This window comes from Phlebotomus papatasi, chromosome 2, assembly GCF_024763615.1.
Source record: "Phlebotomus papatasi isolate M1 chromosome 2, Ppap_2.1, whole genome shotgun sequence".
Taxonomy (NCBI): Eukaryota; Metazoa; Arthropoda; class Insecta; order Diptera; family Psychodidae; genus Phlebotomus; species Phlebotomus papatasi.
In genome coordinates, this window is record NC_077223.1 from 69358721 (window position 1) to 69373505 (window position 14785).

The 14785-nt window shown below is 31.9% G+C and overlaps 1 protein-coding gene across 1 annotated transcript in view; it reads left to right on the forward strand.

Moving 5' to 3' along the window:
• Window positions 1–13368, forward strand: part of LOC129804014 (protein Wnt-1-like) — an 80821-nt gene extending 67453 nt beyond the window's left edge. Inside the window, exons 3-8 of the mRNA XM_055850972.1 lie at window positions 6125–6275; window positions 6340–6460; window positions 8520–8674; window positions 8881–9135; window positions 10713–10834; window positions 10899–13368. Of these exons, the coding sequence (XP_055706947.1) occupies window positions 6125–6275; window positions 6340–6460; window positions 8520–8674; window positions 8881–9135; window positions 10713–10834; window positions 10899–11100 (1006 nt within the window). The 3' untranslated portion in view covers window positions 11101–13368. The remainder of the gene's footprint in view (window positions 1–6124; window positions 6276–6339; window positions 6461–8519; window positions 8675–8880; window positions 9136–10712; window positions 10835–10898) is intronic.
• Window positions 13369–14785: the final 1417 nt, after the last annotated feature.

Below are 14785 nucleotides of genomic sequence, written 5' to 3' on the forward strand. Positions count from 1 at the left end.
ATATGAAGTTTTCAAATGAAATAGTTACCTATTTCGTGAACAAAAAGGATTTTTCTGAAGTGTCTACAAATGCTTCAATAGGAAACCCTGGATATATGATTTTTTTGGAGAGATTTTCTTATTGTTTTATATGAGAAAGGAGAAAAGGCCAGGAATAAGAACAAATCCTGCTCTCAAGAGCAACTCAACAAGGTTTTGGAAGCCTTTCGTTGTGGTTTCAGTTACACTGTTTGTCTCCAATTAGAAACTTTCCCTTGTCTCCATTTGGATTAATTTGTTTCCAATAGAAGCATTTTACACTCGCGTATTTTTCTTGTATTTAAGAAGTTTGTAAATTATATATAAAGAATTTTCACTAAACAGTATCAATTTAGTCGAGTCAATGAGCAAATTTATGTAATTCTCTTCAGAAAAAATATGAACTTAATGTGTTAAATCTTCTGTCAAAGTTAAAGCGTCTGGAAATGGTTTTGAATTAGGACATTTACCCTAACCAAAGCTGACTTTTGAATAAAACTGATTTTTCTTTCAAAAGTTGTAAATAATGATCTAAAAGTAAAGAAGTCCATTCAGTTATATTTTGAAAGTTTCCAATTTATTCCTTCCAAAAAAAATTAACACTTTAGTGTAAGCTTTGGGAGGAAGTCATAAAAAAAATAACTAAATGGAGCACTGTATTAAGTAGCGCTCGGCTTCAGACTGGAAGTTTAGTCCAGTTCCCGAAGGTCTCAAAAATCTAAATAACAAGCAATTTTATTGATTTTTCAAAACCTAATGGTTCATATTTGCCTTTAATATCCAATTCTAAACAACAATTTCCTAAAAAATCGTGCCTGATAAGGAATTAGAGGAGTTAAGCCAGATGGCTAAGCCTTTGGTCTGAAGCCCGTATAAGACACTGTATTAGCAGGAATCCAACGAATGGGGTTGGAACTTTCAAGAAATCCCTCTTAAAATCCGGAATTAGTCCGGGATCTAAAAAATCTCCATATTATGTCAATATGTATTCACCTTAATCTGTATCCTTGAAATAACCACAAACATTATCTTCAATTTGCACTAGTTCAACTCTAATTTCTAGGAGGACTCTATGAATCCGAAAACACTTACTGAGTGTCTCACGCACGAGAGATTCCTGTCTCTCCTTTCATGTCCCTCATTTCGTGTGTTCTTTTAGAGATGTTTAAATAATTTATTTAATGGACTTTGAGTCATACAAACAGGTGGAAATTGAAATGCGACAAAAGTAAATTTACACATGATGCTTAATTGTCTCTCTTGGGGCCATTCCAAACGGCAACTTTTGAAAGTTGGATGCCACACATGGGCATCCAGTTGGATTAAAGCGCGCGCGCCCCTTCCCAGAAATCTTGTCATTTCCGATGCGCTAAACAATTCCACAATGTGATTAGTATATGCATTTGGAGGCCGCCAAGACAACAAAGAGCCGCAACCTGTGGACACGGCGTGATTGAGAATAAACACAAATCCCCAGAGGAGAGAGTGTGGGGATGGATTGAGAAATATACTACCAATCTCTCTCTATGAACATGATAAAGATTGTGCCAAACGGCGCGCAAAGAAGAGTTCCCCCCCCCTTTTTCTGCCAATTGGGGGCCAAATTAAGTGGATAACTACTTTGTTTGTCTCCCGATCACCCACCCACTCCTGCCCTGATTTTTCTCTGTCCGCCGCAGGAGTCCTCCAGCTCTTAGAGCTTTCTTGTTGGCAGCTGTTTTCCCGCCAAATGGACCGTGTACAATCACCAGCAAAATGTCTCTGTTGCAATCAAAACACCACCCCCTCGAATCTCTGCTCTAAATGGCAAGAAGAGGATGGGAGACGGAGAAAATTGATACTTAATTGGGAAATTGGACGGAAATTCAGACAGATATCTTGTGCCTTTTGGCAATAATCAACAGATACGCATGGCGCTCCATAAAGCCATATTATGGGAGTGTGAGAGAGAAAATCTGGGAACTTGATATTCGAATTGTTTGATTTTCCCATTTTTTCTTTCTATTTGTTTTTCCCAGCGTCTCAGACAATGTTTTAGCCCTTTTACTATATGCCTCATTCTATCTCCACCTTCTTTCATTGCGACCTACAGAGATGTGCCCTTTTTTACACTTTTCTATAAATTTTACGTATATTGTTTACTTAAAGTTATTGTAACATTTTATATTGTATCTATATTATTTCGTGTGTTGGAGGAAAATGGCGTTAAAGATATTGCAGTAAAATAATAATTATGTAAGATAGTTTGCATAGAAAAAGTAATGCATATCAAAATTAAGAATATTCGTGGAAATTTAAAATATCCAATAATTGTTAAATTTTATAAATTAGGCATTTTTTATAAATTTTAAATTCCTTGTATTTTAAATTTGCATTTATTTATTTGCATTTATTTTTAAATTTATTAAGTATAAGCCTTGATCTAATCAAGTCATAATCTAACTCTATAGGGTAACGTGTGGTATTTCGGGACACTTTTTAGCATTTTCAATTTTCAAACAGATTAACGACTTCTCAAATAATTTTTCTCTTTGTTGATACAAATATTTATGTTCCTTATGCTATCCAGAATAAGATTCTTATCGAAAAATGTTGAAAAATGCATAATTTTTTATAGAAAATAGCAAAAAAAATAAAGAAGTGTGAGTGGTATATTTCGGGACAGACAAAAGTCGCTATTATGCAAATAAATTTCACCGAGCCTGATTTTTTACCTTTATGACCAACGCATAATAATTTTTGTTTAGTAAACATGTTTTTGACATTTCAATGAGAGTGAGTGAGATCTAGATCTAGTCATCTCGCTCATTCTCATGCGAAATTTTGAAAACATGTTTACAAACAAAAGTTATTGTACGCTGGTTATTAAGTAGAAGGTCTAAACTTCACTCTTTCATAAAAAAATTTGTTTAAATTTCACTTGTAAAGTGACTTAAATCGAAAAAAAAACTAAGCACTGTTTATGTTGATATCTGCAAAATTGACCACACTTATGGTTTTGTGCAAAGTGGAATGTGACACTCACAAACGTATTTCACGCTTTAAATTAAATAAAATTTCAGAAGTTTTGTGTTTATCTGATACGTAAAGAGCTTAATATATCATATAGAATTTAAAAATAATTAGAAAACAAATATTTATAGCATTTTTGATGTGTCCCAAAATACCCATATTATGTCCCGAAAAGCACCTTGTCCAAAAATACCACACGTTACCCTAGTATTTAGCAAAATAGAAAAGTATTAAGATTCACGCTATGACGTTTATCAAATCAATAAAAAATTTGTTTATTTTTTATTTACTTTTCCTTATTATGCCCAACGCACAATTACTTTTGTTTGCAAACATGTTTTCACCATTTTCTATGAGAGAGAGCGATATGACTAGATCTCTGTTTCATTCACTCTCATTGAAATGTCAGAAATATGTTTACAAAACAAGTTATTGTGCGTTGAGCATTAGTCTGTTTGCAATCAAGTCATAAATTGTAAGAGGATTTAACCTTTCCTTACTCTTTTATATTTTTCTCTTTTTTTAGAAAAATTATTTAAGACCGATGATGCATGAATAAAAAAGCAGTAAAATGTTGCAAAGTTTGCAATGGTTGAATGAAGACCAAAATTAAAGTCGAAATTTGAAATTGAAATACAGCTTCGGCACGTCTGGAAAGAATTGGGAATTGAGGAAATATTTTTTGAAAGATTATTAGAAAATAGTTTATTATTTATATTCTGCTTAAAATTTGGGACAGCTTAAAATTTTGGACACTTTGAGGGTAAATTTGGTCACTACAAATAAATTGATTATATTTATGGAATTTTCTTCGAATATTTAATGAATAATGTATTCTATCTAAATTCTAAATTATTTATTCCTTTTAGAAGATATTAGCACTAGATTGGTGCTTATATGCACCTTGTCCCAAATTACAAGTTACTTCTAGAACTTTTTATTCAGAATTTAATATTTCGGTATAAGGCCGGGATTTTTTACTTGCAAGAAATAATATTCTCAAGTAATAAAAATTAATTGAAATTAAAATTTTATATGGTTACTATTTGTGTGATATGTAGCAAATTTTGTGTCTCTGTTTAAGCGAGGGGAGAAAGGTCTCCAAGTGTCTTGGATAAAGGGAATATGGTGTATTGCACGAGATAATTGGTACTTGTTCATTGCTAAATTTATGAATCAGATAACTACCAATTTGCAATGACCAAATTTATCTGGCTATTCAATTCAATTTGAAGTTTATTTCGCCTAAAGATACAATACCCCTTTTAAGGCTATACAAAACTCATCATAAGTTTTAATTTTGTTTACTTTTATGTGGTATAAATTAGATTAGTTCAATTACACTTTTTTGTTTATTTATTTTTGTATATTGTTCGGAATTCCTTTTTAAGTTTGTAGGAAGGCTAATGTAATTAGTTATAGAGTGAATTTATAGAGCGAGCTATTTTCGTGAATTTTAATTTAGATTTTCCTATATACTACGGAAATGATGCTTAAATAGAAAGTATGTGCTAATTTTCATTTAAAATAATTTTCCTCAAGTTGAATAGAATGTGTAAATATAACCGATACTGGATTAATTAATTACTATTAATGGACAGAATTAATAAGAAAGAAAATCCTAATAAAATAGCATATCTTTTGAATATGTAAACCCGATAAACCAAAACCAGTTAGAGTCATCTGGCAGAACAGAATTTTCCTCTATTCCATCAGATCGCAATCAAGATTTTTAACCTACTGAAATGTGGTTTTTCGGTTATCTAAAAAAAAAAAAAAACAGTAATTCCGATTTTTTTAAAGTACATTATACGTTTTTAAAGTTGACACAGCTCTTTTATTGTAATGATACTGAAATTAGTAATTTTTTAATGCCTTTAACATCATATACTGGCTTATTCCTCAATCGATTTTACAAAAAATGTTTTACTTGTCTCAATATTCTCAATTCTCAAAAAAAGATCGAATTTGTTGAACTAGGTTATTAAGCGAAACTAAACTTTAAAATTTTCTTGCGTTTTCTTAATATTTTGTGAGAATTTTTCAAATCCTTTAAGCTGATCAGTTTATAAAGACAAAAATTGAATTCCAACAAATCTTATAGAAAAAACAATCAACCAAATTATGCCTCATGTAAACATAAGCATAAGCACATAATGTAGTACTGCTTGCGGTCATGGACTGGGAAAATTTAAAATTACGCTATAATTTATGTGCAAAATTATTTTTTAGTGCGTCTAAAATACCGATGATATAAAATAAATTATTTAAAATTTCCTAGGGATTTATTGTGACTAATTTTTTCCAACAAAAATAGAATGAATAAAAGATTACCATTTACTTTGCATTGTCTACACTTACTCCACACAGCAAAAACGTAAAGAATGGCAAGAAAATTCTTACAAATATTACCATGCAATAAAATTATGAATATTTCCTGTTCCTTATGCAATTTCCCTTTTAATATTGGAACTATTTACTCAGTTAAATTTCTGAAATTCTTTTGGGTCAAACCCCTTTGCAAGTGAACCAAAATACCGCGCACTCCAAATGCCAAATGAATTTTTATTGTGCAAGAGACAGTAACAGAAAAAAAATCTGTTTCTTATCAAAAGGCAAATTCGAAAAAAGGCAGAAAAAAATTCCCTCATCCTCTCTCCCAAATGTACATATTTTCTGATTACACAAGTCAGTATTTTTCAACTAATTGATCGTTAATTGTTGAACAAAGTAAATGTTGCGTGGTAGAGAGGGACTTTTAAAGTTTGTCATCGTACGCGGAAAAGTTTGTTGGGAGGAAAATTTTTGTATAAATAATAAATTACCAGAAACTCAAACGTTCCCCTTCTGCTCTGCCATTAATGTTTTCCGTATTTTTGGCTTGAGGGTGGAGTCCGGGAGTTTTTGAGTAAATATTATTAATTGAAACAATTCAACATTCCACTGAGTACCGAGATTAGTCAGTATATTTGCCAAAAAAGTCTTACTCAGTAAAATTTATTTTGCCCAGAGAGAAAGAGAGAAGAAAAACTGCAATTCATCTGCAAGTTCTTGTTCTTAATAATTAAATCCCCCGTGTTTTATTGCTTTTCAGGCAACTCCCAATAATTCCCTTCTACTCCACACACGGAGGATTACACAGTGAATCATCACAGAAGTTGGCCAGGAATCAGCTGTGCCACAGTTACGAGAATTCCTCCTTTGATGTTCGCAGGCTGTGCTCGATTAGCAACAAAGCCATCGAGGTGTGTTTTTTTAGAATTCTTATCATTTCTTGTGAGCAAGATCACCATGATATTAAATTTTTAGATTGTTGTTCGGGGAGCTCGTATTGGTCTCGAAGAGTGTCAGTATCAGTTTCGTCACAGCAGATGGAACTGCACAGCAACTCCCAATTCTACATCACTCTACGGCGAAGTTCCGCTGACCAGTAAGTAAAATAAGAAAATAAACATTTATTTATTAGAAATTTTTCTATTTTGTTCAGTAAAATATTCCATTAGGGTAAATGTCCTAATTCAAAACCTCCAGACGCTTAACTTTGACTGAAGATTTTAACACTTTAAGTTCAATTTTTTTCTGAAGAGAATTACATAAATTTGCTTCCTGACTCTTCTAGAATGTTACTGTTTAGTGAAAATTCTTTAGATATAATTTGAAAACTTTTTAAATACAAGAAGAATACACGAGTGCAAAATGCTTCTATTGGAAACAAATTAATTCAAATGGAGACAAGGGAAATTTTCTAATTGGAGACAAACAGTTTAAGTGAAACCGCGACGAAAGGCTTCCAAAACCTTGTTGAGTTGCTCTTGAGTGCAGGATTTATTCTTATCCCTAGTCTTTTCTCCTTTACCATCTAAAACAATAAGAAAATCTCTCCAAAAAAAAATCATATTACCGGGGTTTGCTATTGATGCATTTGCAGACACTTTATAAAAACCCTTTTTGTTCACGATTATCTCATTTGAAAACTTCACGTACACCGTTAGCAATAAAGATTAGCACTTAATTTAACTAAAATTAACCAAAAATATGACATAAATATTAAACAAAACGAATAAACAACAGTCACCTCATTGTGTTTTTCATTGGAAAACAAGATCGATCGATAAAAAATTCGATGGTGAAAAGGTACACTTTAATTTTTCTGAGAAATTAACAAATTAAAATTTGTGAATATGAATGGATTTTCGCTTTATTTGGAGCAAAATGAGCTAAATAATGAAACTGTGGTATAGAAAATATATAAATATAATAATTTAGTACTGTATTTATCATGAAAACAATGACGTTTCTATTTGGAATAGAGAAAAATTTCCATTTGGAACAAGTTTTGAATTAGTTTAATTTAGCCTAGGTCGGTAAATAATCCAAAATTTATTAGAAGTCACTATTTAGGTCAACCCAAAATTCTTAAAATTTGGCCCCCTTCCACTGAAAGCATAATTTAATTCAATATTCTTGGATATCATTTCGAATTTTGCTATTAAGGTTAAGTCCCTTTTTAGGTTAGAATCGAATACTGTTTAGTTTAAAAATAAGAATTTTCAAATCATTCTTTGTCGGCCTGATTGTGCAAAATCGTGAATATAATTGCTGATGTTCAAAGAACTTATGTTTTCTTTCTATTCAAAGTTTGTTTGAATCGTTTGATTTGAATAAGATTATTTTAGGTTAAGTTCATTTTAACCTCACATTTGCATGCGACTTAAAATCCACGTAAAATCACTACCCGACTGACTCAGCATACCATCCATCCGTATTACATTACGTGCACATATTTTTTCATGTTAAAATTTTGAGAACAAAAAAAAACTGTTTAAAAATTTTAGAAACTCTTACGCCAACGTAATAGCTTAATTAGTTTTGAAAATTATACCGAATGTATTTTTTGTATTTATTACTCTCAATGCCCTGTTCTTTGAGGTTAAGACGTTTATATGCCCATTTTTACACGTTTTATAAATAAAGGTTTTACAAAATAGGGGATGGCTTTCAAGCTTTGCACATATTCTACCTTCGAGCACTTCATATTTAGGAGAAAGCGCGCTACCTTCGGACGACTCAAGCTTCGGACAATTCAATTTTTTCTCTATGTTCCTTATGAATTTCACCCATAGTTCTTTTCTGAAAATTTGAGGCATTGGACTAGCTATTGAAATATAATATTATAATGGGACAAATTCATTTATAACACATTGAAAAAAATTATTTGTCCAAAGTTAGCTCGCTTTCCCCTATTCCATATTCGTTTATTAATGAATCTGGCTAATCTGTGGCAATATATTTTAATAGCTATTCTAAAGTCAGACATTTCCTGAAAAAAATAAATAATATTCATTAAAAGGATATGGAAAAAATATAAAATGATCGAAGCCAGAGTATGTGCAAAGCCTAGCCTTTCCTTATTTGGTTAATTTATAATTAATACTTTTTAATGGTCCCTAAATGCCTAACATTTTTAACAAATTTCTTTTAATGTCTAGAAAGTCGCGAAACTGCCTATATTCATGCCATAAATGCAGCAGCTCTTGCATGGTCCATGACCCAGGCTTGCTCGAAGGGCGAACTCACAGAATGTGGATGTGACAACACAAAACGAAAGCGGAAGAAAAAGTGGCAGTGGGGCGGATGCTCAGATGTAAGTCCGGAAATATCTACTAGTAAATTTACTACTGAATCTTCAATTATTCTTTATTAGCCAACGTTTTCTTTCGATCCTGGAGAAGATGATTCATCTCCTGGATCGAAAAGTTTGCTAATTGAACAACAGAAAACAAGCCAAAATTTCCGCCTAGACTTCTTACTAATAGGAAATCTGTAATATTTTAATATAATTTGCTGCAGGACATCAACTTTGGCGTCCAGTTCTCACGGAGGTTCATTGATAGTGAGGAGGATAATACGACAGAGACGGGCTTAATGAATCTACACAACAATGAAGCTGGTCGAAGAGCCCTTCGATCGAGGATGCATTTAATGTGCAAATGCCATGGTATGTCGGGCTCATGTACCACCAAAGTCTGCTGGAAGCGGATGCCGTCCATGCGAGTGGTTAGTGAGGCTCTTGGGCAGCTCTACGATGGAGCGTCTCATGTCAAGGTTAGTTTTTCGTGCTTTTTGGACAGCCATTTGGTCAGTATAAAAAAGTCTCAGATTTTAAAATATGTAACTAACCCATTACTTACCATGGTATTATACATCATACGCAAATTGAGTGATTTTAGAAGATTTATTTCTGGGCAATTGATATTCGAATTGATGTCGGGAATGGATTTTTAGTTACTTTAGTCCTTTAATTACTTGAAAAAAATAGCCCGACAGAGATAGAAATACATTTTGTTGTTCTTTTTCGCTTCGCGGAAAGTCATGCAAAATTTTTGCTCAAATGGCGGACGGAAAATAGGACATTCCGTCCAATTTTTTTAAATTGATCTCCATCCTCTTTCCTGATTTGAATTCTGGTTGCAAATTTGTTTTCTTGGATAGTTACTCTATCCAAATCAATAATATTTGTAATGAATTAGTGTACCTAATTTAATTTCAATTAAGACGTATGTTTGACCACGGCTCCTCGCGCCCCCATAATACACAGAAAAAATTATTTTGTAAAATTGTTCGTAAATGTTTATGAATTCCTAAGTTACGAAATGCTCGTGAATCATATAACCCACAAACAAGTTCGTAAAACTTTGTACTTTTTTCACAAACATTGTTCGTAAAATGATCATTGACGAACATTTTTTGTACTTTTACAAACATGTAATTTACAAACAAAAAATATTCGTAAAATTTTGTCATTTGTTCGTATTTTTTCGTAAATTTTTGCCATACAAACAAAAATCTACGAACAAATACGAACAAATGACAAAATTTTACGAACATTTTTTTATGTGTTTACGAACATTTACGAACAAATGTTTGTAAAAGTACAAAAAATGTTCGTCAAATGATCATTTTACGAACAATGTGTGTGAAAAAAGTACAAACTTTTACGAACTTGTTTGTGGGTTATACGATTCACGATCATTTCGTAAGTCTGCCATAGAATTTCCCAAACATTTACGAACAATTTTACAAAATATTTTTTTCTGTGTAGATAATTTTTAGACAGTAAGAATATAATTGCAAAATATGAAAATTCTATCTCGAGTATTTCTAGTACAGTAGAGTCTCGCTATAGTCCATATTTGGTTTCAAATTTGACACTTGAGTCGCACTATAGTCCATGTAATTTTTTAAAATTTTCAACGATTTTTAATATTGAAATTGCTCGATGGCTTCCACTTTCTTTGCGATTATGGTACTTGTCCTTGCACTCTTCATTATGGATCACAATTATCACAACTACTTAATAAAGTTTGCCAAAAATATTAAAATAATTATGCATGTCGCATACTAAAAAACATAACCTAACTTAAAATCAGTGTTTTGAAATCAACGGTCAATAAATTGTGGACTATAGAGCGATGGCCTATAACGAGACTCTACTGTACATTAACTGAATGGGTTAAATTACTTTGACTTTTCGTCCAGGCGTTGAAATCGCTATTGAAATCGTGCGTCATATTGATCCAGTACTAGTACTACTATGTCTTGTTAACATTTTCTCATACTAATATGTGAAACGTACCAATACTGTAGAGATATTATAAGACTTTTCTGACTTTTAATTACAGTTTATCTCTCGAGGAGCTAAACCACCAAAGCTGAAACCCAAAGAACTGGATCACAAGAAGATCATGAAGACGGGACTTGTGTACTTGGAGGAATCTTCAGACTACTGTGAGCGCAATGAAGAGTAAGTTCACAATCATTTCACTCTGTTTTCTTCAAGCTAACCCTATTTTTTCTTGGATTTTTAGGTTAGGTATCCTCGGAACACATGGCCGAGTGTGCAATAGGACATCACCCGGTATCGATGGATGCCGGTTGCTGTGCTGTGGTCGTGGTTATCAGACTCGGGTCCGGCATGTTGAAGAAAAGTGCAACTGTCAATTTGTGTGGTGCTGCAAAGTAAAATGTGACATGTGCAACCACACAAGAGAAGAGCATATTTGTAATTAGAGCGCGTGAGCCAAAAAAAAAAACTAAATTGTGACAAGCATAGTTGGGTTAATTCTTGAGCAATTGTATTAACTTCCTCATTTTTTATCATGTGTAACACGCTGTACATATATTTATAGAGATTTTTGCGACGTAAGTTATTTATTGCCAATATGGCAGCCCTTCGACATCTTTTTGTCCCATCGAATCATCCTAACCTCATATTTTCCTAGGCACAAACTCCCCCATTTTCATATCGAAAGTCACTTTCTTTGCGAAGGATGTTTATTTTGCATGTAAGATCTAGAGAGAGCCTGCAATATATGTACTTAATTATTGAAGGAGCGTATAAATTAGAGAAAAAAATCGAGTATTTTGTATTGGAATTTCTTTCATTTCTAGCAACATAAACTAAAGAAAAAAAATATAGATAACAATTGAACGAAGATCAAACAATGAATTCTATTTTTTCAGCCAAATGCTGAAAATTTCGTATCAATTGATAAATGCCAAAGCTTCATTGAATTTTTTTATACACACTAAGAAGAAGGATTAAGAAAACTAAAAAAATAGACATAGTAGTAAATAGAAAATAGTGAAGAAGCAGAAAAAACTACATAAGTATTAAAAATGGAGGAAAGAAAACAATAAAATACACTAAATTATACAATTAATACTCAGAAAATAATATTTTCATGAATTAGAATTCATGCAATTTTTGAGCAGAGCGACGAAAGTAATAAAGAGCCTCATTATCTTATTAGACCAAGAGGGTATTCCTTGCAATGTGTCATTATTTTTAAGATAACCTCAATTCTTAAAAAAAACGGTTTTTAGTAATGTCCTTAATAAGCTTAAAATTCTCTAATTTTGTAACAAATTAAACCTTATGAGGTTGCAAATTAGAACAAAACCCGATATCTAGGCGATGTCGATATAAAGAAAATATCAAAGCATTGAAAATAACTTAGGTGACTGCAACGTTCTTTGAAGGATCGGATGTGTAAATGTGTAATTGTATCTACAAATCTCTTTATACAGTAGAGTTCCTCAAATTTGAGCATTTGGGGGTATAGATGACATTTCACACTCCTCAAAATTTAAACAATATTTTCAAAGGCGTAAAAGAATTCATGTAAAAATCACTTTCCCTAAAGTAGGGAAAATAACATTAGAGAATTTTATCAATTGAATTTGTTGTTAAAAATGTGGAATTTGCTGAGTAAATTAATATAATACGACAATATTGAGGAAATAACAAAGAAAAATAGTTTTAGATCAGACTCCATGCAAAATTTCTTTTACATAACCTCATATTTTACATTTTGAATGCAACCGTCGCGTCGTTCAAATTTGAGGAACTCGACTGTACTGAACTTGCTTTTGTAGGTGAAGGACGTAATTTGGTGAATTGATTATAATATTAGGTTTTGTTCGATAATCCCCTAAAAAACACACCAGAGGAAAAGAAATTTTCATGCTCAATAATTTCACGTAAAATTTTCTTAAAATTATAAAAATCTGATATTTTTTCTTACAAACCAAATAATCCATAAATATTTTAAGTATAGGGTGAAAAGAACGTCTATTGACACTTTAAGAACTCTTGTCAGCACCTAGTGACACCCTACTCTGTACCATTTAGGATATGAAATTTGAACATCTCTGTTTATATTAAAAGGTATATTACAGAAAAAACGTTATATTACTTATATTTTACTAGATACATTGAATAATTTTCAACATTTTGGCAAAAGTGTCAATAGTGGTTCCCTGTCGAACAGACGTTCCTCCGACCCTACCTAGGATTTTGTAAATTTTGAGGTTAAAATTTCATTCATTTTACATTCTGCTATGTAAATTAATGTTTTTTTTTCAAATTCTGATTTTGTTGATCTAATTTGTTGACCTCACATCACCTTCTTAGTCAAATAAGAAAATGAGTGCGAAACTGTAACTTTCAGCTTGGAAGAAAAAAAAACACAGAGGATAAAAAAACCGTGTAGATGTATAAAAATGGATGTAATTAAAGTAATTTATTGTGTAACCTTCAAGTAAGATAGCAATTTTAGAGGTGAAAACACGGAGAAAGCACAATTTTCTGAAATAAATTTAAATAAAAAAAAATCAAAGGCTGATGATGAAGAAATTTTTCCAATGAGAAGTATTTCGTATTGAATTCGTCTCCAATAGACATCATAAACGCATTTAAAAGTATATATGATGATGAAAAAAATTTGTGTATGAGATGTAGTAATAAAAGTTTCAAATTCAAATAATAAAAAAAAAGTTTCTCCACTGAAAAACCAGCGTTTACAGCATATTTTTGTGGAGTCGATCAGGAAAAATATGCTGATTGGTCAGCAGATTTCGAACAAAAAGTGCTAACCAAATATGGAAATGACACTGCCTCGTGAGGGACGTTTTAACCCTTTAAGGACGATTGGAACACTGGTGTCCCACAAAGAAAATAATTTTTCCCGACTACCTAAAGTTATTTTTTCTTATATCTGTACATAATTGTAAAGTAGAAGGTTGAAGAAATCTAGAATATTTTTTGCAAGTCTCTAGCTATTTGCTATGTAGTAAATATTAAACTCAAAATTGGCAAATTTTTCAATTCTCAAATTCATAATTGATTTTATTTATTTTTTATTTTATTTTTACTTCCAATTTTTTTCAAGCAAAACGCTTTTCAACACCACTTGTTTTCAACTGATTTTTAAGAAACAGAAGCTTTCGAAATCCCCCAAAAGTACACGGCACAGTACTTTTCTAATTTAACACCGATATTTCACAATTATTAGATACAGAGGTGTACAAGAACCGTTTAAAACCGAACAAACGTCAAATGACGTCAATGGTCAAAATACTATCTGAACAAACTTATTTTGACGTTTATTCGGTTTCAAACGGTTCTTGCACACCTCTGTATTAGAGTATTTTGAATGATTTTTTGCACATTTTTTATTTACGACAAAAATCAATTGCAAATTGCGCCTGTTTCAACTAAATTCCGCGAGGTGCGCCACTTGTAAAATGCTCGGAAAAATTAGTAGCGAAAAGTACTTACCCAACCGAAAAAAGTAAGCCCTATTTCACCACATCCGTATTTCTTTATTTTTTTGGAAAACATTAATAAAAAATTATATTCGAACAAAGTTTAATTAATAACAGATTGACTTTCAGTGAAAAAATATCAAATACTGTACTGCAAAAACATAAAATAATGCAAGACAATTTCTCTGAGCGTTGACAAATTTATTAAGAACTCCATAATGAGCTCGATCACAAGTAGATTTTGATTCTCCAATAGTGTCTTGGATGAAAGGTAAATGGAACTCTATTTGCACAAAAAGTCGTTGAAGTTCGAAGAATTCAAATTCAATTTCGAATTTTCATACAAAATTTTCGAACAAGTTGGGGAAAATTTATCAAATATCATACTAAAAAGCTGGCAAAAAAGTTACTCAGTGATTATGTGGTGATTGCTTAATGGGACAAGAACAGTAATCGTTGTTGTTCAGTTTTTTTTCCTCACAAAAATGTGAAGACCGTCACATTTTGACATTTGAGCACTTCGAAATTCGAACAGGATGTTACTTCCGCCACCTTGCGAAAGTGTTAAGAAGTAAGAAAGTCTCTTTTTTGGATCTTCAAATAGATTTTCGAATTTTTCAAGATCTACTTCTGTACGGAAAGAATT